The sequence below is a fragment of the Pseudophryne corroboree genome, chromosome 3 (genome assembly GCF_028390025.1).
Source record: "Pseudophryne corroboree isolate aPseCor3 chromosome 3, aPseCor3.hap2, whole genome shotgun sequence".
Taxonomy (NCBI): Eukaryota; Metazoa; Chordata; class Amphibia; order Anura; family Myobatrachidae; genus Pseudophryne; species Pseudophryne corroboree.
In genome coordinates, this window is record NC_086446.1 from 745,982,350 (window position 1) to 746,008,912 (window position 26,563).

General features: G+C 43.5%; 1 protein-coding gene across 5 annotated transcripts in view; it reads right to left on the reverse strand.

The window, feature by feature from the left end:
• Positions 1 to 3,938: 3,938 nt before the first annotated feature.
• The window catches only part of GOLGA7B (golgin A7 family member B), a 688,836-nt gene continuing 666,211 nt past the window's right edge, over positions 3,939 to 26,563 (reverse strand). For all 5 annotated transcript variants that reach the window (XM_063962313.1, XM_063962312.1, XM_063962310.1 and 2 more), the window contains 2 exons: positions 11,863 to 11,964; positions 3,939 to 8,464 (listed from right to left, as the gene is read on the reverse strand). In XM_063962313.1, the coding sequence (XP_063818383.1) occupies positions 8,351 to 8,464; positions 11,863 to 11,964 (216 nt within the window). In that variant the 3' untranslated portion in view covers positions 3,939 to 8,350. The remainder of the gene's footprint in view (positions 8,465 to 11,862; positions 11,965 to 26,563) is intronic.

Sequence of the window (26,563 nt, forward strand, 5' to 3'; positions counted from 1 at the left end):
GGGATGATTGGCAGCAGCGTAGCTTGTTGTGGTTACTGGTTGACTTGGAAGTCCTTCTGCCATCTGTTCAAAGTCTGAATAATTGAATTATTGTTTACATCAAGTCAAGAACATTCTGCATCTTGCTAATAAGTGAGGTAATCTGTACAGTTAGTGCAACATGTAACATAAAACATTCACATTTCACAGCACATTTCAGATAGTAAGTGCAGCTTATTTTAGAACTGTCCTTTACGAAATGTTATACCTAGAAAAATACATGTAAAGATTCAAATTTAAGGGAAGCATTGGGCAAAATGTTGGATGTTCTTCCTCTTTGTCTGCCTGCTGAGCTGCTCAATAATAATAAAATGCAAAACATAATTTAATAAACAGCTGTTGGAAAGAGCATTTCAAGGGGGCATACAGTAACAATGGAAATTTTGTGATGGGCGGCTCCTTTGGTGGATATAAGAGGGGCAGTAAGACTTGCTCTGCTGTGGAAGTTCCATTAAGCCTTCAATATATAATAAAAAATGAACAGATCTGGTCTATTTACTAAGCCTGGTTGGAGATAAAGTGGTGGAGATAAAGTACCAGCCAATCAGCTCCTAACTGCCATATTATAAATCGGGTTTGAAAAATGACAGGAGCTGATTGGCTGGTACTTTATCTCCACTTTATCTCCATCCAGGCTTAGTAAATAGACCCCTAAGTGTCTACATTTCCTGCAGAATATCTACCCAATATACACACACAACATGCCAGTTTAATTTCATCCAAGCCCAATGCACTATGACCATGGGACAGGGATATAATATAATGGTATTGTACTTTTAATACTCGCTTTAAAATATTTGTTAAAGGAGTGGTGCACTTATGGACAACCTCCCTTTCTTAGTCCAGCTCCCCCTCCCAATGGGTTCCGGTATGAATGGTCGACCATGTTATGGTCGACAGTCATTAGGTCGACCACTATTGGTCGACATTGACATGGTCGACATGGACACATGGTCGACACGTGAAAATGGTCGACACGTGAAAGGTCGACATATGAAAAGGCCGACATGAGTTTTTTAACTTTTTTTGGTGTCATTTTTTGCGTAAAGTGACTGGGAACCCCAATTAGTGCACCGCGTCCCCTCGCATGGCTCGCTTCGCTCGCCATGCTTCGGGCATGGTGCCTTCGCTCCACTACCACTTCGCTCGGCACACTTTACCGTTCCAATCGTAGTCCACGTGGATCGTAAAGTATGGAAAAGTTCCCCAAAAGAAAAAAAAGTTAAAAAAATCATGTTGACCTTTCATGTGTCGACCATTTTCATGTGTCGACCATGTGTCCATGTCGACCATGTCAATGTCGACCAATAGTGGTCGACCTAATGACTGTCGACCATAACATGGTCGACCATGTGAACGGATACCCTCCCAATGCAGCGCACCTGCAGAACACCTCCTGTAATGTGGACTGTTCTATAAAATGGCATATGCAGCTCACACTGCAGGAAGACTAAATTGTCTACAGTAATCCTGTTTAATGGGGCTGAATAGAATAAGTGTACAACTTTATGGTAGGGGTGGGAGTATAAATACTGGGATGATACAGAGTATACTGGGATGATACAGAGTGTGACGCATTTGGAACCAAAATCGCAGGTGTACCATGGATCGCATATACTGTACGCCAGTTTTATGCCAGATGAGAACAATAGGGATTTAGTATGAAATACCTACAATCAAAATCCCGACGGTCAAAATACCGACAAGGTCAAAATACTGACAAGGTCAAAATACTGACATATAAAATGTCGACAGGTCAAAAAGTTTTTCCATTTTTTTAGTGTGTATGTCAACATAGGTTGACACGGACACCGTATAAGTGTACCGCGTCCCCTCGCGTGGTTCGCTGCGCTCGGCACACTATTATATTCCCCCTCCAGGTCCACTGGGATGGTAAAATATGAACAAGTCAGTTGCAATGAAAAAATCATGATAAACTCATGTCGAGTTTTTGACCTGTCGACATTTTAAATGTAGGTATTTTGACCGTCGGTCAATGGTTGTCGGTATTTTGACCGTTGGGATTTTGATTGTAAGTAAATTGACAGCATCCTGGACAATAGTATATACTGTACGCAAGGTTGTTGCCAAGAAAAATATAATAGACTATCTGCCTGGTTTATGCCCGGAGATGTGGCTATGAGCGTGTTAGTAGTTAGTGATAAAGAGGAACATTTACTAAGGAGTGATAAGAGCGGAGAAGTGAGCCTGTGTAGAAGTTGCCCATGGCAACCAATCAGCACTGACGTAACATCTATAATTTGCATACTATAAAATTATACAGATCTGCTGATTGGTTGATGGGGCAACTTCTCCACTGACTCACTTCTCCGCTCTTATCACTGCTTAGTAAATGTCCCCCATAGTTTCTGTCCTCAATACGTACACAATAAAGCACTTTTATGAAGTATCATATACATTAGACTGTCTGTCTGTGTCTGGACAGTGTTATTAATGAATACTAAGACACATTTACAAAGTAAAATACAATCAAATAAAATACAGGCACAAGTGCAAAATTTAAAGTATAATTACGCTCAAATAAATACAAACATCCCTTTAAAAAAACAAATCGTACAAGAATTTGCTTTCGTGCTGCCGACCGATTGCTGAGATAATGAAAATAGATCACATTAATTACACTAATAGCAGTGGGAGGGCTCATAGTGCAATCAGCCAATCAGAGGCAACTGCCGATTATCATCATCACCCTATCCGCAAGTTATACACCTCATTACAGGCACAGACACCTCTTTCTTGTGGTCTACATGAGACAGATTAGTGCGTACATGCCTCAACATTTCCACAACCCCTCCCTCCGCCTCTCTAAGTGTAAGGTTCCGGGAGCACAAAACGGGTCAGAATCTACATAAGGATGGGTACAGTATCTTAGAATGTTTTTGTGTGCATGAGTGTGGTACAATAAAATGTGCAATTTGCACCAAACAAAAACACGTCCAACAGCCCATTAAACCAAATAGTATTGAATTAAGGGCCTAATTCAGAGTGGATCGCTATTCAGAGAAATCACAAATTGAGCAATTATGGAATGACTGCACATGTGTAGCACAAGGGGAAATAGCGACAGAAATTGCGTATAGATCGTAATCGCAATGCAGCCGCTGTTTGACTGACAGGAAGCCGGCGTTTCTGGGCAGAAACCTGCCGTTTTCTGGGTGTGTCAGATAAAAACGCAGGCGTGCCCAGGCGTTTTTGGGGAGGGTCTCTGACGTCAGCGCAGACCACTACCAGCCCGTATCAGTCACAGAGTACTGTCAGTCTCAGACCTGCTTACATTTGCTCAGAAGGCAAAGATTCTTCAATGTTCCGGAAATTGCGTATGCATCTGCGAGTGGATAGCGATCTGCGATGCATTCGCAATTTTGCAGGGGGCGTTTTTTCTTCCTGTCGAGGCGGCACCTTTCTACTTGCAGACAACTGCAATTTCTCAGAATAGCGATCCATGCTGAATTAGGCCCTAAATATCAGCTTAATGAAGTATAACCTGAACGACTGACCGAAACCGAAAGTCGAGAATACAAAAATAAACTTTTATAAAACAACTGTGTAGACGGCTATGATGCCTATGTAACACAATTAGCCAGGGCCGCCATCAGGGGGGTGCTGGGGGGTACAGCTGTCCCGGGCCCAGCCTCTCTGACAGAGAGAGGAGGGCCCGGGATGCTCATGCAGCCACCTGCCCGCTGCCGCCGTCCCCGCTGTCTCGCGGTCGTCCCCGCTGTTCTGCCGCTGTCCTCTGACCCTCCAACAGCTCTGTATTGAAAACTTTCCTCCCAAAATGGCCGCCGCCACAGAGGAGACAGTTATTCAAGATACTAGAGGAACCCTCTAGTATCTTGATTAACTGTCTCCTCTGAGGCGGCGGCCATTTTGGGAGGGACGTTTTCAATACAGCTGCAGGAGGATGAAGGAGATAAAGCGCGCAGACACACACGTTAACTGGTGCAATTCTAAAGCTGACTCCTCCACAGTGGGGGGGGGGGGCTGCCTATTTTGTCAGTCCCGGGCCCCGCAATTTCTGATGGCAGCCCTGCAATTAGCAATTCCTTGCTCGGTATTGATCAGGGAACTTCCGCGTGCTGCCGTCTTAGTTTTCCTCTGCAGGAAGGTGTGTTCGATTCTGGGATTAAGTACTGATGTGTCGTTACGTCCAGCTACCACTCAGGTTTTCTATCATCAGCGTAAGAAATACAGTGTACGGTTTAGGCTTAATTAAAAAAATGTACTGTACTTATATATAAAACATCACTTAAGCCAAAAGCATAAAACATTACAATAATATTACAGTAATATTACTGCTATTGTTCAACATTTTGGGTTTGTTTATCGGCAGTTTTTAAAAAATTCTACACAATCTGCACCCGAATATATGAATTTGGATCTACAGTAAATGGGATTTACCAAAATTTGTAACGGGTAATACAAGTAGAGAATATCTTGGGAAGACAATAACTTTCATTGGGCATCTTTTAAGGCAAAACTGGACATAAAATGTTATTGAATATTCCCTTTTTCCGAGATAAAGAGCAATAAAAAAAATTAAGCTATGCACTTGTATCACTTGTATTTTTACAATGAGTACTCTAATAAAAGATGACGAAAAAAGGGGTAAAAGTACAGGGCACTAGGGGTACATGTATAGAGATATTATAGTCAATACATTGTAAAGTGCAAGTTTGTGTCTCCAGTACCTGTGGGGGATTGTGCCCCCCCTGTGTTATTGCATGAGTAGTACACAACTTAAAATATCTATATTGAGTGTGAGGGTATCTGGTCTATAGATCTACACTAAAAAGGTCTACAGTCAATAGGTCAACCACTAGTGGTCAACATACATTAGGTCGACAGGTTCAAAATATCGACTTTACAATAATAGACACAAGGTTGTTGTTTTTTTTTCACATTATTCATACTTTACCATCAGGGTCGGCTTTACCACTAGGCAGCTTCAGGCAGTTGCCTAGGGTTGACAGCCACTGGGGGGCACCACTGAGGCCACAAAAAATGTAAATGAAGGCTATCTCTTTCAGTCATACCTCCCAACATGACCTATCCCAGGAGGAACAAAATGCTCTGTTCTTGGACTTCCCTTTACATTTATGATTGCCTGTGCTAAAACCCCTTTCTTATCAATTAACTAGTTCAACACATGTGGTGGCAATCATACATTAAGAGGGAAGTCCAGGAACAGAGCATTTTGTCCCTCCTGGAATGGGTCATGTTGGGAGGTATGCTTTCAGTCTCGGCCGGGAGTACTGATAACCAGCGCCAGAGGCGGATTGGCCATAGGGTTTACAGGGAAGATTCCCGGTGGGCCGGTGCACCCGCGGGGCCTGTTTTGTTTGAGGACATGTTGTCCTATTTATAGACATAATGAATAAGATGCAAAATAATTTGCATATATGAAAATGACTTTGCCACTTAGCCTGTGATTGCAGATGATCTAGTGTATGCTCTGTCTGCCTGCTTGGCTGACATATAAGATTGAGTGAACAGTGATTGGAATACGGTTGGTGTAATAAGCAAGAAAATATATCTTTCTAAAGAATGATATAGTTTCCTAAATTCTGAAGGTGTATCATATAATGTGCTCATAATTTTTAATTTTATTTCTTTTTAACTTCCCCCTTGATGCTGGACATGCCCACTATCTGGAAAGTCTTGGGGGGAGGGTGCTGCTGCTATGGCCCATGGCTAGACCTTACACCTCTGGTGCTGCCCATGTGGGGCCACTAGTACAAATTTTTCCAGGGCCGCTTTTTGTTCCCAATCCGTCCCTGACCAGCGCTGAAGCTACCAGGGTGTCAAGCCTCCGGAACTTTCCTAGCCCCCGGCACTGCACTCTCACCTATCAGCAGGCTTGGACTGGCCCACAGGGGTACAGGGGAAACCACCGGTGGGCCCCACTGCCTGGGGCCCACCTCCTGCTCTAAGGATCAGGCTCTAGACTGTGCACTTGAATTATACATTATACATATGTTACCTTATACTGGACTATAGTGTATTTTCTACAGTGCATTGCTGTTATTAATCTGGTACATTATCATGCATGCAGCAGCTGAATTTACTGTATATATTCATGAAGGGGCCCAGACGTTGCACTCTCTAATGGTTAGTCAAACTAATGAGGTGGCAGGCCACAACCCTTTAGCAGACTGGCCACACCCTTAAACAAGGGCCCCTACCACTGCATTCCCCTGGTGGGCCCTACATGCCCCAGTCCGACACTGGCTGTCAGTTCGGCAGAGTCGGCATCAGTGGTGGCCGCCCCTTCTCTCTTCTCCAGTCCTCAGCTCGGTTTTTTTGTGGCATAACAACCAATTTTTTTCAAACTGTGTTGACCATTTCCACTTTGACCTTTTGACCCTGTCAATCTTGTCAAACTAATGCATGTCGGACATTAGTGGGCGACCTATTGCCTATAGACCTTTTTAGTGCATATCTAATGATCCACACCCGAGCGTGAGTATAAAGAAGATAGTAGGCCTACAGAGTCTGCAAGCAGATTCAATTTCTTTGCAAATAACCAGCAAAAGAGTAATATTACAGTATAAGATACTACTGTATAAAGGAAAACACCACCTTCAGCATACTGATTCCAGCATCATCATTGTAAAAATGCACATTACCTTATACTCAGTGTTTTTCAAACCTGTTGCCTCATACAGAATACATCATTGGACTTTAAAGTGGCATTATGTAAAGTTTCCCATGCTGGGTTTATATGGCCAGTGGGGCTAATGTGGAGTTAGTACTATGCCAGTTTGTACAGTGTATGTAATTCTGCTCTGCATATGTGCGATGACTGCCTGACTTCATGTCACACTTATGCCAATCTGAGAAGGTGATGGGGTTGGAGGGAACATTCTACAAGGGCCATACCCTGGTAAGCTGCCCTGAGCCTGCCGTGCCAGCTCATACAGTACATCATGACTTCACAACGAGGTTGAGGAGCCAAATGGTTTTACACGGTTCGTCAATGGATTTACCATCAATGGTGAAGATCCGATGGTTCTCCATCATTGATGGCTGTGAGGCAATATTTTTTCCCCCACTCGGTGCAGTGGCATGAAGCTTAGCCCCACCTCCTACCCTGATTGGCTCACCACCTGCCATTCCCCACAGCAAGGATGTCCACTGACTGGTGCAAAACTGTCGATGGTCCCCCATCGATGATTTCATGCCATTAAAAATTCAACACTGACAGTACCGTCGATGGTTAACTGACCAACAGCCATCCCAATCCAGGACCAGGAAGAAATTGACCGTCCAAAGCATCCTAATGATGGTCTAAGGCTGTAGCTCTCTAGGCTGCATGCCAGGCCCTCTGGTAGCCAAAAACACAGGGCAGCCACAGTTCAAATACGCCCTGATGTTGGTAATTTGTAATAATTCAAGCACCTATGCTAATAATGCGGATGCCTTTTGAGATGTACACAAATTCACATACAATACATCTGAACCCAACACGTTATTGATTTTAAACTTGATATATACAATTACTTTTTTTCCCCTTGCTAATTAAGGCAATACCATACGATGAGGTCAAATGTCATGTCACAGGAAGTCAAACGTTTTCAACTAAAGTACCTTATATCATGCCGCCTTGTTTCAGACACATGTTATGCATGGCTGGCTGCCATTATAAGTATATAGTGTGTCTGAGATTATCATTGCAATGCCGCCTGAACTAGGCTCTAATGAGTGTTGACGATGTTATCCATATTGTTTTGTATAACGGGGCTATATATTTAGCTGGAAAATGGTCACATGAAATCCATAGCGTTCCAGTGCTTCAGGGAACAGATGCGTATCCTGGTGTAGATGGAGAGAAGAGCTGAGCGACGATATGTTTGTATTTATTACTTTGTTTGGGGACTGACAAAACATTTTGGAAGAGATTTGTTTCTTTTTTTTTTTTGCTAAACAGTTTCAGTATCATTTATATTTGGTTGATCGGAAACCAGAACATAAATCTGATTAATTGTATTATCCAGAGAGGACACGACGATCCTAAGGGAGCCATATTGTAGAAAGTTGGCATTTCTTAAGAACCATTAAAGCCATTAGGGACCTGTTTGTATCGTGTGCAGATAAAATATGTTCCCTGGCTTAACGGATTCAGGTCGCGGCTCTCGTAAGTCAGTGGCGACGTTTATATCAGAGTTGTTCTATGAAAAGTTGTCCTCAGAGCCCAGAATTAAAACCTTGTGCTCTGATATCTCAGTCTTCGTATTTCAGAAAGGCCGTCGTCTCGGCAGTACAGGTCCCCGCAGGGACTCTCTGCCAGTCATCGGGCACGGCTTGCCACTCCACCACCTCCTCCACCGCAGCTGCTGCTGCTGGAACTGCCGCTGCTGCTGCTGCCGCTGCTGCACCGATCTTCGTAAATGGAAATTTCAATCTTTGTCGTTTAGGTCAAGGCAAATACTATAATCGTTTTTACCATACAAACACGCCCAGGGAGAGATGTATCAAACTTTGGACAGAGATAGAGTGGAGAGTGATAAAGTACCAACCAATCTGCTTCTGTCATTTTTGAAACACAGCCTGAAAAATGACAGCTAGAAGCTGATTGGTGGGTACTTTATACTCTCTCCACTTTATCCCTCTCCAAAGATTGATACATCTCCCCCACATACCTTTGTACTCTGAACATTGCTCAGTATACAGTATATTTGTACAAGCAGAATAGAACTAAACATGTGACAATTACTGTGTGTTACAGCAGTGTAGTGTCTTCTATATTAATTTTTCTATACACCAGCATCAGGTTTGGCATCTTTTGGTTGTTAGTCATAACTGCCTAGACTAGTTTCATTGGTGGTGTTGGGGTGCGGGTACCTGCAATGAGGGTTCTTGGACCAGGCAGAAGGTAGCCTCTTAGGGCTGAGAGGAAGGAGGGGAGGCAGAGAAACTATCTCTGCACCCTCTCAGATTCTGCACCCGGGGCGCATGACCCCTTAGCCCCCCCCCCCAGTTGCAGCCACGGCCTATTGCCGATCCACCTGGACTTCAGAGGTCTGGGAGGTCTTCTGTGCTCCTGGAAGAGCAGGGAAAACTCCCACATCCCACACACTTCCTTAGTGACGTTTGGGTGAGGAGGGGGTTTGATGGCTAGAATTCACTGCGAATTGAGACATTATAGTTCCACTCCCACTGTGTGATGCCACAAATTAGTCTAGAGAAATAGGGTGACAATTCCTAGCGCTCTTTAAAACAGAATTATGGTGGCAGCCTTCAAATGACAAAAAAAAGAATACCACCGTTCTTTCAAATACAGATTTCCAAAGACACAATATGTCAAAATGAGAATGGCGCTCCTTTCTGTTCGTTATGTTCCTCAAAAAAAGAAAATTTAATAGATCATAGCGTAGTATATTCTAGTCCAGTCTTGCTCATCGGATGGTAGGTTCGTCCAAATCTCAAAAAGATCCCCGCCGTCAGCTGAGATTTGGACGAACCTACCATCCGGTGAGCAAGACTGGATTACCACAAGGAGTTACCGGGACTCTAAGAGGACTTTCAGTTTGCCCATTTGCACTGAGCATTTTCCATCTGGTAGGCGGTTTGACTCACTAAGATCTCCCTTTTTAATTAAATTTTAATTGTCTGTCTTGTATGTGGATACTCTCATTAAAACAGTATTATGCTATGTTGAGTATCCCCCTTTTTTACAAGTCATATTTGGAGGAGCGTAATAAAAGAATCTGCTTTTAAGGAAGTTTCATGTGTCCTGCTTCTGCTTGGTGAAATATCCACACGCATAGACCTCATTGTTTGAGGGATATATAGAGGTAATTACATTACCATAAGGTGATCCCCAGGGGTGTGAAGAAGCCTTTATTATCTATCTATCATTCTGGGTATTTATATGCACGAACCCCTTTTTGGGGAGTCATTGGAGGTAATTATATTACCATAAGGTGTTTTTCAACTGAAAATGAGGACCAATTAGAATGAATTCTAAAATGTTATTTTAATTTTTAATTTATAATCTCAATAACCTCAGAAATCAGGTTGGAAGGTACCTTGGTTTTCTAAAAAATCAGTTTGTGGAAGGGTATTTCCTAGATCACGATACTGAAAATCTTTTCTGTCACAAAAGGTGGAATTGCCACAAATTAGTGTTGGACTGGGGCATGAAGGGCCCACCGTGGGAATGCAGTGACAGGGGCACATGTGTAGGGGTGTGGCCAGTCTCCAGAAGGGGTGTGGCCAGCTGCCACAGAGGTTTGGCTAACTATTAGAGAGTGCATGGTCTGAGACCCTTGATGAAATATCAAGTGCACAGAATGGAACCTGATCCGTAGAGGTGAAGGTGGGGCCCCAGGCAGTAGGGCCAACCAGAGGTTGCCACAGTGCCTCTGTGGGCCAGTCCAACCCTGCCACGAATCATGGCATGGCGCAGGGTGGGGTGGAGCCACGATAATGTGAATCACAAGTTAGGCATCAATAAGAGTGTGAGCATCCTCTGGCACACTGGCAGAAGCTTCCTGTGATGTCATCAAATTGATGGATGTTTACCATGTTTGAGGTTAGTGTCATAGGGAGCTTGCTTAGGGAAACATTTAACTTAGTAATAGTGCCTAATGCATTGTATATATAATAAAATAATTAGCAGATGCACAGTTGTATATTTGCTTTTCTTAGTATGTGTATGATAACTACAGTATATTGCAACTATTACAGCACCAGGCTTCCACATGGAAATAGGCCCACCATCATTACAGAATTAAGGTCACCAGATGGCCACACCGTTGCCATAAGTCATAAGTATTAAAATGTGTATTTATATATTCCTCACAAATTGATGCAATTTGTAAACATTTGCATAATAAGAGAGACATGGGGACTGATGGTGTATGGAGTGTACACACCCACAAAGCACTGGCCACACCCACATAGTACTGGCCACACCTTCTTCACGTCTCACAATAGGCCCTTGAACATTTTCAACCCCCGGCCGCATTGATAGGGCACAGAATTGTTTTACAATTGTTCTGAAATCCATTATGCACAGCAGATTTGTGTCGTATCCAGGGCAATGAATGTAAACAATGATGCCTGATGATATAGATTACAGGTTGAAAAGTACAAAAAATTATCAAACAAAACGATACGTGATATTTACAGTAGTAAATAGTGCAGATGGGCGTGCATAAGACCATAAATTGCAGTCTTCGGAAACTGCCCTGTGGAAAGCAAATATCTCCCAGCAATATTATTAATGGCATTTTCAGTGCCCAGGAGGAAACCACCCTCCTAACAGCTGCTGCTAATACATCACGTTAAATCTGCAACACAAGGATGAGTAAATGGTAAACTGGAGAGGTGGAGGAAATGTGTAGGAAACAGATTCCTTTATGCGCTAAATGGAACACGCTGGGCAAAAGAAATTAGATTGATAAACATGTGGAGAGATTACATATTACTCTGCCAGATATGTCCCTAATTGAAACAATAGGAAGATATTGAATTTTTCACATCCGCCTGGAAGTAGGAAACTGAAGCATTAGACTCAACAGCAAGGAAAATGGAATAAAGGTTCACTCGGAGTTCATACATAAATTACGATAAAGAGCAGAAGAAAATTGCACCTCTTTAATTGCAACTAATTTTAAAGCCTCCTTATCAGGTTCCCTGAGCGCGCTTTGGGTATGGAAGTATTTTACAGGACAGATTGTGTTATTCAACGGCTGCGGAATACAGTCATAAAAATATATTAAAATGGAAATACGGTGACAAGAACAGAACTTACCGAATGCAGCGAAGAAAAATAAATATTATTTCAAAGGATACAACACGCATTCCCCGCTCAACCGGATCGGTAATTAAGAGTCCCCTGGGAGCATAGATCTTCTCATTCTGCTCCTGGATATATTTCGAGATTTTCTTCAATACCTTTCAATATTAAACAGGATATTAGTGACGCAAAACTGAGGGTCTTGTGTTCTCCAGATGGGAAGCGTATCACTCTATAGCAGCCTTTATATGTTACCTTGGGGTTGTGTCGCTATCATGCCGTACAACAACCACCCACAGAGCTCCTTTATTATCCAATATAACGTTTCCAGCCAGGTATTGTTCAGGCATTGTGCAATGTTTAGCAGCAATGAGACTAAGGACACGGGGAAGGTCCTAGAGAGGGGTATTGCTGCAGTTGTGCCTACTTAGCGAGCTCATTATAAGCATCGTTCTTTTGTGGTCTGGATCTGGGAACCTGCCCAGGCTCACATGTTGCTAGTGCACTTCACTGTAGAGGGAAGCGACGGACATTCTATTTGTAGGGGCTTACGGGAGCTGTGTGATGAGGTTTAAACACTGCAGGATGTAATTGGGGACACACACACTGTGCCAATTAAAAAATAAATACAGCACAGACAAAAATGGCTGTTTCAAAAGAACAGGAAGCTGATGGAATTTTACGGTCTATGGGGGTTATTCTGAGTTGATCGTAGCTGCGCTAAATTTAGCTTTAGCGTGCTGCCCGGGAGCTACTCATCGCTCCCCGGTCCGCAGTGGCTGGGTGTGATGTCATGCAGCCGCTGCGGCCCGCCCCCCGTTCGGTCCGGCCACGCCTGCGTTGGCCAGACAAAACCCACGAAACGGCGGCCAAACGCCGCCGTTCCGCCCCCTCCCACCCAGCAGTCGCCTCTGCCTGTCAATCAGGCACAGGCGATCGCATCGCTGCTACGGCCTTCGGCCGTCTGGCTTGCGCCGGCGCATGCACAGCAGGGACCCATTCGCTCTGCTGCGTTAAAACACAGCGAGCGAACGGGTCAGAATGACCCCCTATAACTGAAGCTGCGATTTACGGGAGGAAAATATTTCAGACGGAAATGATCGCTTTGCCTTTAAGGTTGCAAGCATCAAAGTAAATTGCAACACGTCTGGGATTAGGATTTAGCTCCTAATTTAGACTTGATCGCTGGGCTGCTAATATTGGTGACCTGCGATCAGATAGCCGCCGCCCAAGGGGAGTGTATATTCGCCCGTGCAAGTGTGCGATCGCATGTGTAATCCCTCAGTCAACGGACAGATGCAAATCCGTTCACACCTCACTCACCTGTGGCTGGTTTTTACCAGTGTGTGCAGTCTCTGCGCAGCCCAGGACTTACTCCTACAGTGCGATGAGTACAGGCTGGTCGGGTCCGGAGCTGACGTCACACACCCTCCCTGAAAACGCTTGGGCACGCCTGCGTTTCCCCTGACACTCCCAGTAAACGGTCAGTTACCACCCACAAACGGCCTCTTCCTGTCAATCAGCATGCAAATGGCTGTGCGATTTAGAATTTTGCTGTTCGGCGATGCCTGTTGTTGTTTGGCGACACGCGTGTGCATTGCGGTGCATACGCATGCACAGTTAATCGCTGGTCACCCACTGTGCAAAGACGCACAGCAGCGATCCGGTCTGATTCGGGCCCTTAATGAGTTACTCTACAACTGAAATGGAAAGAGACATCGGTAGGGTTGGGTATGGGAACGAGCGCTAGAAAGTCCCTTGCGGGCTAGCTCCATTCGTCACGCTGCAGGCACGGTGGCTTACTGCGCTTGCCACAGGTTCTATTCCCACTCTATGGGTGCTGTGGACACCCACGAGTGAGAATAGCCCTGGCGCAGCTGTCGGCATTCTTGGCGGTAGGGATCTCGGTGTCGGTATTCTGACCGCCGGGATATTAACTACATCCCATTCAGACTATGGAGGAAAGCAAGGAAAAGAACAACACGGCCCCTGGACCCAATGGAATTCACTCAAGGGTTCTTATGGAGCTTCATTCTGAACTAGCAAGACCACTATTTTTTATTTTCAAAGATTCAGTTATATCAGGTATGGTTCCCAAGGACTGGTGTAAAGCGGAGGTGGTGCCAATATTCAAAAAGGGGAGTAAAGCTGAACCGGGTAATTATAGACCAGTTAGTCTTACATCTATAGTGAGGAAAGTATTGGAAGGTATTCTAAGGGATAATATTCAGAGGTTCCTTGATGCCAATAAGATCATTAAAAGGAACCAACATGGATTTGTTAAGGATAGATCATGTCAAACCAACTTACTTGGCTTTTATGAAACAGTAAGTGCGAACCTTGATCAGGGTAATGAGGTGGATATAATCTTTTTAGACTTTGCCAAAGCTTTTGACACAGTACCGCACATGTGACTTATCTATAAGCTACAAGAAATAGGTCTAGGGAGCATAATATGCAGTTGGATCAGAAATTGGTTAGATAATAGGGAGCAACGTGTTGTGGTTAATGGGTAATTTTCAAATTGGACTGAAGTGCTAAGTGGTGTGCCAGAAGGGTCTGTACTTGGACCACTATTGTTTAACATTTTCATTAATGACCTAACAGTAGGTCTAGAGAGCATGGTGTCTATCTTTTGCAGACGATACAAAATTGTGTAAGGTTATAAATACGGAGGGGGGTGCCAAGTCTCTTCAGAACGACTTAGTGAAGCTAGACGCATGGGCAGCTAAATGGAGAATGGGATTCAATACCGACAAGTGTAAGGTAATGCATTGTGGTAGCAAGAACAAAAACAACACCTACTGTACATACTAAATGGGGTAATTTTAGGGGATTCTGTACTGAAAAAAGACTTGGGTGTTCACATAGATAGCAAACTAAGTAGCAGTACGCAAAGTAGGATTGCAGCGAAGAAGGCTAATAAGATATTAGCATGCATAAAACGGGGAATTGATGCAAGGGACGAGAGTGTTATACTACCATTATATAAATCATTAGTGAGGCCACATCTAGAATACTGTGTACAATTTTGAGCACCACACTTCAAAAAGGATATCCTGGAGCTTGAAAAGGTTCAGAGGAGGGCGACCAAACTAATTCAGGGAATGGAGACGCTGGAATATGAGGAAAGGCTTGCAAGGCTAGGCATGTTTACACTGGAAAAGAGGAGACTAAAAGGGGACCTGATCTATAAATATATAAGGGGACAATACATAGAGCTTGCGCGGGACCTGTTTTTGATAAAACCAGCTCAGAGGACACGTGGGCACTCGCTTAGGCTAGAGGAGAGAAGATTCCGCACAATACGGCGAAAGGGTTTTTTCACAGTAAGGACAATACGTGTTTGGAATTCCCTGCCTGAGGAAGTAGTAACGGCGGACTCAGTCAACACCTTTAAGAATGGGTTAGATAAATTCCTAATGGATAAGGATATTCAGGGTTATGGTGCTTAGTCACTCACTATAGTTATTAAAACAAAACGGCTGACATCAGCATGAGGCAAAATTAGTCCTAAAAGAAAACTGCATAGGAGACCACAAATAGGTTGAACTCGATGGACAAATTGTCTTTTTCAACCTTACATACTATGTTACTATGTTATACAAACTATGCTACAATGCAAGGGGTGCAAATGCATTATTTGTGCATGCAGGGTAAATATTGGCCTCTTTTGTATGTAGCCCACTAATGCTTTGCAGCTTTGTTTTTATAATGCAATTTAGAGTTGATTTATGACAAGCCCCTCCCAACTTTGTCCCACTTGCAGTGCAACATGGTTTTGCCAAGGCGCAAATGTGCTCTTCTTTCTTGCTCCCAAAAAGGCCCCAGGAACACCGTGTTTTAGGTAAGAAATCTATAATGAGCAGCTCTTATCCATATTCTAACGAGGTATAGGGCTAAATTTACTACTAGTCCTTGTTCAGGAAATACGGGGGGGGGGGGGGAACCAGCAGAGGGTTCCCCATATTTCAATGAACCAGCAATGGGCTCTTAAGCTGATCCTAGTGCTGGAAATACAAGTAAAATAAGCTGCACAGGGGTCACCGGGCCATTACTAGCGAGGGGTTGGAAGGGGGGGTAAGGCTTGAAACAGAACTGGCTCTAAAAGCCCAGTGCTGGTTATGCTTTGGGTAGAGGGGGGGGGGGGGGGACCCAACACATTTGTTATCTCTTACTTAACTCTTTTATACTTTTACACAGAGCGGCATGCACAGATCACACTGATCTGTGCCGCTTCTCCAAACACGCTACTTAGGGGGCATCTATTTCAAATCTGCATTTAGGTCTGATTTTTTTCTAATTCTCGGGTGTGTATACCAACACAAATCTTGATGAATTTCCGTGTGCTGGGGTTTCCTATGGAAAGTGCTTCCGACTTTGGCCGATGGTATATTTGATCATACTGTATTTGTTATTTCTCCCATGTTTTGAAGTTCCCAGTGTTTGTCTTTAGTAAACTTCCATGTTTGTATAAATAGCCAGATAGGCACGATATTGCAAACCCGGGCAAGCACGCTTCTTAGTAAATTTACCCCAGAGTCTCCCATATCCCAAATGTTTGGGACCAGAAATATCTTGGATTTGGGATTTCTCTGGACTTTCCCGTAGAATAGGCAAATACAGATGTAGCCACCTTTATCTTGACTGTTTCTCCGCCGAGACGGGCGTTTAGTCACGCTAATGCGATAGCTGAGTTTAATCACAGGCAGGCGCGTTGAGGCGATCTAGATACTCATCATGCATTACACATCTCCACCACTGTGTGGCTAATGCTCCACTAATCCAGTACTTTCGATCGTACAGTATAGCGGCGGATTGATCTACAGCTCTGGCAATACTGTAGGCGTAACGGGAGGCGGTGGAAAAAGTATGGAGTACTGTATGGAGACGCAACTACAGTAATTGTGTAAAAGGAAGAATGTACAGTACAATGTATAAACACCGTGCTTTTAAAATATATGAGCGTCTGAGTTCGCTAATGCATAATGGGAATGGAGGACTAGCAGAAGGCGGAGGAAAACACAGTGCTTTACAAATGCGAGCGTCCGAGTCCTCTAAGGCATAAACCAACAGCAATGGGGCGGGGGCCGGGCGCTGTTTGCAGTACTTTCACACATGAAATTGGAAATCTCTCATGAGGCGTCGTGGGCTAGGGGTGAAGGCTCCCACCTCCCTCGCTGGGGGTCCAGGGTTCGAGACCTGATGTGCTGTCTTTCTTTTTTTTTTTTTTCTGTAATAATGCACTGTATTATTTTATTTACATTGTAAGACAGTCAATGGAAGGATGCACACAGGTTTCACATAAATCAAAGTACATCTGCAGGAGCGATTCTTTACGCTAAATGCAACCTACAGTACAGTACTGTAAGTGAGCAAAACAGTACTACAGTGGGCGTTTGTGTATTGCACATGACCTGCATTCCCTCCCTGTCTACTGCATGATCTGTGCAGGCTCCCATGGGGGAAGGGCAACAGGCTAGCAGGAGGCGGAGGAAAACACAGTGCTTTACAAATGCGAGCGTCCGAGTCCTCTAAGGCATAACCCAACAGCAATGGGGCGGGGGCCGGGCGCTGTTTGCAGTACTTTCACACATGAAATTGGAAATCTCTCATGAGGCGTCGTGGGCTAGGGGTGAAGGCTCCCACCTCCCTCGCTTGGGGGTCCAGGGTTCGAGACCTGATGTGCTTTCTTTCTTTTTTTTTTTTTTCTGTAATAATGCACTGTATTATTTTATTTACATTGTAAGACAGTCAATGGAAGGATGCACACAGGTTTCACATAAATCAAAGTACATCTGCAGGAGCGATTCTTTACGCTAAATGCACCTAAACAGCGGGAATGAAATGAGTGTATTCTGACGCTACCAACTGAGCAAAACAGTACTGTAGATCTTCAGCGTTTGTGTATTGCACAGGACCTGAATTTCCTCCCTGTGCAGGCCCCCAGGGGGGAAGGGCGATGGGGGTAGGGGGGAGACGATGGAAAATACTGTGCCTTTGAAATGCAATTACTGTACATGAGCGTCCGAGTACACTACGGCATACTGTAAACCAACACCAATGGGAAGGAAGTGCCAACCTTATTTTTAATGTGTTCCCGTGACATTCACTTTAACATTTTTTTTTTTCTCTCCAATACAGTACATCCAATGGAAGGATGCACACAGGTTTCACATAAATCAAAGTACATCTGCAGGAGCGATTCTTTACGCTAAATGCAACCTACAGTACAGTACTGTAAGTGAGCAAAACAGTACTACAGTGGGCGTTTGTGTATTGCACATGACCTGCATTCCCTCCCTGTCTACTGCATGATCTGTGCAGGCTCCCATGGGGGAAGGGCAACAGGCTAGCAGGAGGCGGAGGAAAACACCGTGCTTTACAAATGCGAGCGTCCGAGTCCTCTAAGGCATAACCCAACAGCAATGGGGCGGGGGCCGGGCGCTGTTTGCAGTACTTTCACACATGAAATTGGGAGTCTCTCATGAGGCGTCGTGGGCTAGGGGTGAAGGCTCCCACCTCCCACGCTGGGGGTCCAGGGTTCGAGACGTGATGTGCCTTCTTTTTTTTTTTTTATTGTAATAATACACTGTATTATTTTATCTACATTGTAAGACAGTCAATGGAAAGGTGCACACAAGTTACATATAAATCAGAGTACATCTGCAGGAGCGATTCTTTACGCTAAATGCAACTAAACAGCGGGAATGAGTAGAAATTAGTGTATTCTGACGCTACTGTGAGCAAAACAGTACTATACAGTAGATATTCGGCGTTTGTGTATTGCACATGACCTGAATTCCCTCCCTGTCTACTGCATGATCTGTGCAGGCTCCCAGGGGGGAAGCGCAATAGGCTAGCAGGAGGCTACTGGGGACTCAGACTCATACAGTACTTGCATTTCAAAAGCACAGTATTTTCCACCGCCTCCCGCTTGCCCATCGCCCTTCCCCCCTGGGATCCTGCACAGGTCATGCAGTAGACAGGGAGGGAGTTATTCACGTAAACTAGGGCAAAGCTGCAGGAGCATTTGTACTGTTTAGGGTCTATGCACCATATGGTATACATACAATTCTATAGCAGGGCAGACTCAATTGAAATGGCTACCACCTGTGTCTCCTCGCTCAATGGAGGCCCTCGGCTATGGAGCAAGTAACAGCACAGATTTGGTAGGTCACGGGGCAATGCTGAAGGAGCGTCAGAATCCCCTAGCTAAAATACACAGGGGTGATAGGGATAAGTGAGGTCTTTGCGCATAACGATACACCGCAAAGTTCCCCATGGTTTTGATTATGCCTTTTCTTTGAACACGGTATTTTCCACTGCCTCACCCTACCCCCATCCCACTTTCCCCTTCCCCCCCTGGGAGCCTGCAAAGTACATGCAGTAGACAGGGAGGGAGTTCCGATCAGGTTACAAGACATGTGCAACAGTATACTACTGTATGTAGGAAAATCCACCGCCCACTCTGATTTATGTGAAACCTGTGTGCACCCTTCCATTGAATGTATAACAAAGAAAAATAATAATAATAAAGTGAATGTTACAGGAACACATTAAAAAAAGGTTGGCACTTCCTTCCCATTGGTGTTGGTTTATGCCTAAGGGGACTCGGACGTTAATACTTGTATTTCAAAAGCACAGTGTTTTCCACCGCCTCTCCCTACCCCCATCGCCCTTCCCCCCTGGGAGCCTGCACAGGTCATGCAGTGGACAGGGAGGGAGTTCAGATCAGGTACAATACACAAATGCTGACGATCTACAGTACTGTGTTGCTCAGTTAGTTGCGTTGGAATACACTAATTTATACTCATTACCGCTGTGTATTTGTATATAGCGGAATGAATCGCTGCTGCAGATTTACTTTGATTTATGTGAAACCTGTGTGCACCCTTTCATTGAATGTACAACAAAGAAAAAAAATAATAAAGTGAATGTCACGGGAACATAGAAAAAAAAAGGTTGGCACTTTGTGACTCTCAGCATGGGAGGTGGGAGCCTTCATCACTAGGTTGGTATGGAAGGGGAGACAATTAGCTACCGGAGGGTACCAACCCCAAGTTTCTGTGACCCCCACAAGGCTCATGGCAAGCGTCGGAACCTATGGTGGGTCTGAATTAACGGTCCCATTATAGTCTATGGGAAAATGGGTCCACTTTGCGTACTGATATCTCTGGTTCTGGGTGTCCCAGAGACTCAGGACTGGTACCATACAAAAGAGGAGACTCTTGGCTTTCGGGGCAGACCAACCACTAGTTTATGTGACACTGGAAAAGGAAACGGGAAGCAACCGTGTTTCGGGTCCCCTCCAGTTGTCCGCCTAGCTTGCACAGGATACAGGGTTTCTGGCTAGATAGGAAATACTGTACAGAAATGCTAAGCATGGTAATTTGACATCCAGGAACATACTGAGGAGCTTTTATCTCACTCCATTATACTTAGAAAAATTACACTTGCCACTGTACGTTACAAGCTGTTTGTGCTAATTAGTACACTAGTAGAACATACTGTACAGAGATACTAAGGACAGTGATTTGGCATCCACAAACTTAGGGAGGAGCTTTTATCTCTCTCCATTGTAATCTTTCTAAGTATAATGGAGAGAGCTAAAAGCTCCTTCCTAAATTCCTGGGTGCCAAATAACCGTCTTTAGTATCTCTGTATAGTATTTTCAATTAGGGTACTAATTAGCACGGACAGCTTGTAAAGTACAGCGGAAAGTTTAATCTTTCTATGTAAAATGGAGAGAGATAAAAGCTCCTCTGGAAGTTCCCAGATGCCAAATCACCATTCTTAGTATCTCTGTACAGTATGTTCTACTAGTATACTAATTAGCACGAACAGCTTTTAACTGGATGCCAAATCACCATACTTCGTATCTCTGTACAGTATGTTCTATTAGGGTACTAATTAGCACGAACAGCTTGTAACGTACAGCGGCAAGTTTGATCTTTCTATGTATAATGGAGAGAGATAAAAGCTCCTCAATAAGTTCCTGGATACAAAATCACCATACTTAGTATCTCTGTACAGTATGTTTTATTAGGGTACCAATTAGCTGTTTGTGCTAATTAGTACCCTAATAGAAAATACTATGCAGAGATACTAAGGATGGTGATTTGGCAACCAGGAACTTAGGGAGGAGCTTTTATCTCTCTATATTATACATAGTAAGATTAAAATTGCCACTGTACGTTACAAGCTGTTCGTGCTAATTAGTACCCTAATAGAAAATACTATGCAAAGATACTAAGGATGGTGATTTGGCAACCAGGAACTTAGGGAGGAGCTTTTATCTCTCTATATTATACATAGAAAGATTAAAATTGCCACTGTACGTTACAAGCTGTTCGTGCTAATTAGTACACTAGTAGAACATACTGTACAGAGATACTAAGTACAGTGATTTGGCATCCACGAAGTTAGGGAGGAGCTTTAATCTCTCCATTGTAATCTATCTAAGTATAATGGAGAGAGATAAAAGCTCCTCCCTAAATTCCTGGATGCCAAATTGCTGTCCAGAGTATCGCTGTACTCTATGTTCTACTAGTGTACTAAATAGCACGAACAGCTTGTAACGTACAGTGGCAAGATTAATATTTCTATGTATAATGGAGAGAGATAAAAGCTCCTCAGTAAGTTCCTGGATGCCACATCACTATGCTTAGTATCTCTGTACAGTATTATCTATTAGGGTACTAATTAGCTGTTCGTGCTAATTAGTACCCTAATAGAAAATACTATACAGAGAAACTAAGGATGGTGATTTGGCAACCAGGAACTGAGGGAGGAGCTTTTATCTCTCTATATTATACATAGAAAGATTAAACTTGCCACTGTACGTTACAAGCTGTTCGTGCTAATTAGTACACTAGTAGAACATACTGTACAGAGATACTAAGTACAGTGATTTGGCATCCACGAACTTAGGGAGGAGCTTTATTCTCTCTCCATTGTAATCTTTCTAAGCATAATAGAGAGAGATAAAAGCTCCTCCCTAAGGTTCCATGATGCCAAATCAGATCATCATCAGATATGTAGTATCTCTGTACAGTATGTTCTACTAGTGTACTAATTAGCACGAACAGCTTGTAACGTACAGTGGCAAGATTAATCTTTCTATGTATAATGGAGAGAGATAAAAGCTCCTCAGTAAGTTCCTGGATGCCACATCACTGTACTTAGTATCTCTGTACAGTATTTTCTATTAGGGTACTAATTAGCTGTTCATGCTAATTAGTACCCTAATAGAAAATACTATACAGAGAAACTAAGGATGGTGATTTGGCAACCAGGAACTGAGGGAGGAGCTTTTATCTCTCTACATTATACATAGAAAGATCAAAACTGCCACTGTACGTTACAAGCTGTTCGTGCTAATTAGTACACTAGTAGAACATACTGTACAGAGATACTAAGTATAGTGATTTGGCATCCACGAACTTAGGGAGGAGCTTTAATATCTCCATTGTAATCTATCTAAGTATAATGGAGAGAGATAAAAGCTCCTCCCTAAATTCCTGGATGCCAAATTGCTGTCCAGGGTATCGCTGTACTCTATATTCTACTAGTGTACTAAATAGCACGAACAGCTTGTAACCTACAGTGGCAAGATTAATCTTTCTATGTATAATGGAGAGAGATAATAGCTCCTCAGTAAGTTCCTGGATGCCACATCACTATACTTAGTATCTCTGTACAGTATTTTCTATTAGGGTACTAATTAGCTGTGCGTGCTAATTAGTACCCTAATAGAAAATACTATACAGAGATACTAAGGACAGTGATTTGGCAACCAGGAACCTAGGGAGGAGCTTTTATCTCTCTATATTATACATAGAAAGATTAAACTTGCCACTGTACATTACAAGCTGTTCGTGCTAATTAGTACACTAGAAGAACATACTGTACAGAGATACTAAGTACAGTGATTTGGCATCCACGAACTTAGGGAGGAGCTTTATTCTCTCTCCATTGTAATCTTTCTAAGCATAATGGAGAGAGATAAAAGCTCCTCCCTAAGGTTCCTGGATGCCAAATCACTGTATGTAGTATCTCTGTACAGTATGTTCTACTAGTGTACTAATTAGCACGAACAGCTTGTAACGTACAGTGGCAAGATTAATATTTCTATGTATAATGGAGAGAGATAAAAGCTCCTCAGTAAGTTCCTGGATGCCACATCACTATGCTTAGTATCTCTGTACAGTATTATCTATTAGGGTACTAATTAGCTGTTCGTGCTAATTAGTACCTTTATAGAAAATACTATACAGAGAAACTAAGGATGGTGATTTGGCAACCAGGAACTGAGGGAGGAGCTTTTATCTCTCTATATTATACATAGAAAGATTAAACTTGCCACTGTACGTTACAAGCTGTTCGTGCTAATTAGTACACTAGTAGAACATACTGTACAGAGATACTAAGTACAGTGATTTGGCATCCACGAACTTAGGGAGGAGCTTTATTCTCTCTCCATTGTAATCTTTCTAAGCATAATAGAGAGAGATAAAAGCTCCTCCCTAAGTTCCTGGATGCCAAATCACTGTCTGTAGTATCTCTGTACAGTATGTTCTATTAGGGTACTAATTAGCACGAACAGCTTGTAACATACAGCGGCAAGTTTAATCTTTCTATGTATAATGGAGAGAGATAAAAGCTCCTCAGTAAGTTCCTGGATACCAAATCACCGTCCTTAGTATCTCTGTACAGTATGTTCTATTAGGGTACTAATTAGCACGAACAGCTAATTAGTACCCTAACAGAAAATACTGTACAGAGATACTAAGTACAGTGATGTGGCATCCAGGAACTTACTGGGGAGCTTTTATCTCTCTCCATTATACATAGAAAGATTAAACTTGCCGCTGTATGTTACAAGCTGTTCGTGCTAATTAGTACCCTAATAGAACATACTGTACAGAGATACTACAGACAGTGATTTGGCATCCAGGAACTTAGGGAGGAGCTTTTATCTCTCTCTATTATGCTTAGAAAGATTACAATGGAGAGAGAATAAAGCTCCTCCCTAAGTTCGTGGATGCCAAATCACTGTACTTAGTATCTCTGTACAGTATGTTCTACTAGTGTACTAATTAGCACGAACAGCTTGTAACGTACAGTGGCAAGTGTAATTTTTCTAAGTATAATGGAGAGAGATAAACTCCTCCCTATGTTCCTGGATGTCAAATTACCATGCTTAGCATTTCTGTACAGTATTCCCTAGCTAGCCAGAAACCCTGCATCCTGTGCAAGCTAGGCGGACAACTGGAGGGGACCCGATATACGGTTGCTTACTGTTTCCCTTTCCAGTGTCACATAAACTAGTCGTTGGACTGCCCTGAAAGCCAAGAGTCTCCTCTTTTAAATGGTACCAGTCCCGAGTCTCTGGGACACCCAGAACCAGAGATATCAGTACGCAAAGTGGACTCATTTTCCCATAGACTATAATGGGCCCGTTAATTCAGACCCACCATGGGTTCCGACGCTTGCCATGAGCCTTGTGGGGGTCACAGAAACTTGGAGTTGGTACCCTCTGGTAGCTAATTGTCTCCTCTTCCATACCAACCTAGCTATGAAGGCTCTTACGTCCCACACTGAGAGTCCCAGCTTTGAGTCCCAAAGTGCCAACCTTTTTTTTTTATAAGTTCCCGTGACATTCACTTTATTATTGTTTTTCTTTGTTATACATTCAATGAAAGGGTGCACACAGGTTTCACATAAATCAAAGTAAATCTGCAGCAGCGATTCATTCCGCTATATACAAATACACAGCGGTAATGAGTATAAACTAGTGTATTCCGACGCAACTAACTGAGCAACACAGTACTGTAGATTGTCGGCATTTGTGTATTGTACCTGACCTGAACTCCCTCCCTGTCCACTGCATGACCTGTGCAGGCTCCCAGGGGGGAAGGGCAATGGGGGTAGGGAGAGGCAGTGGAAAATACGTGCTTTTCAAATACAAATATTTGCGTCCGAGTCCCCTAAGGCATAAACCAACACCAATGGGAAGGAAGTGCCAACCTTTTTTTAATGTGTTCCTGTAACATTCACTTTATTATTATTTTTTTCTTTATTATACATTTAATGGAAGGGTGCACACAGGTTTCACATAAATCAGAGTGGGCGGGGGATTTTCCTACATACAGTAGTATACTGTTGCACGTCTTGTAACCTGATCGGAACTCCCTCCCTGTCTACTGCATGTACATTGCAGGCTCCCAGGGGGGAAGGGGAAAGTAGGATGGGTGTAGGGCGAGGCAGTCGAAAATACTGTGTTCAAAGAAAAGGCATAATTAAAACCATGGGGAACTTTGCAGTGTATCGTTATGTGCATATACCTCTTAGTCCTATCGCCCCTGTGCATTTTAGCTAGGGGATTGTGACGCTCCTTCAGCATTGCCCCATAGCCTGCACAATCTGGACTGTTACTTGCTCCGTAGCCTAGGGCCTCCGTGGAGCAAGGAGTCATAGGTGGTAGCCATTTCAATTGAGTCTGCCCTGCTACAGAATTGTATGTGTACTGTACGGTGCATAGAACCTTAACAGAACCGCTCCTGCAGCTTTGCCCTGGTTTATGTGAATAAAAAAATAATAAAGTGTCTGAAAAAAACTAACATGCATTCGTACTTAAGGAATCGAACCCTGGACTCTGAGTATAGGAAGCGAAACACTTCACCACTTCGCCGCAGACAAATGTATAAATCCGTTGGTTTTGATTATGCTGTAATGGCTACGGGATTAGGACGATAACATACTGTACAAAATTCCTAATCTTGAGAGGCAATAGTGAACTTGTAACACACATCCATTTGCGACAGTGTACACTACTGGTTTTACAGTACTGTATGTTTTGTCTGCGGGACTTGGACGCTCACATACAGTATTCATAAAGTATTGTAGATGGATCATATACTGTATGCTGTACTATTTGCGTCGGTGTCGTATATACAGTACTGTATTAAATAATGCAGCGTAATGAGTACAGTATTTACTGTATGCAGCGTAATGAGACGCCTTAGTAAAGTAGTCCTTATTATGTATTTCAGTATTGTATTTTACGGGAGACCACACGCATGCGCAGTGGTGATTGTAAAAAGCGACATCTGGTGGCTGATCGCAGGTATTACACGTAAAGGTAACGCCAAACGTCAAATGTCTGTCTCCGTGCGATTAGATAGCCTCTCTGTGACTAGGCGCGCCTCGCTACGCCCCAGTACGCTGCGTATGGTCGAACGGGACAAACGCCGCAGCCACTCAAGATAAAGGTGGCTACATCTGTATGTTTTAAATGTACAGTACATGGACAGCAATCCACAATTTCTACATGGTAAAGAAAAGTGGAACTATTATGAAAATCTACAGTATATAATAATCAAAGAAGGTGTGTCCGTCTTTAAGTTGTGCAATGGGATCCACAGACTCACCACCACCTGCTCCCACTGCTGTGAGGGAGCTGCCGGGGAACTTAGCAATGTACAGCAGTCTGGGAGGGGACCTGGTGTATGCAGGGGGTTAATTTTACTAGTGATGCACTAATACAGGGGTATCCAACCCTGGTCCCCGAGAGCTACCAACAGTTCATGTTTTCCAGGCTGCCTGTGGATCTGTAGAATGTGTCAGTTAGGAATGAATGCACGACTTTTGAAATGTGACAGTTAGTAATGACTGCACCTATGCACCAGCTAGGTGTTCTAGAAAACATGGACTGTTAGTAGCTCTTGAGGACCGGGCTGGCTACCCCTGTAT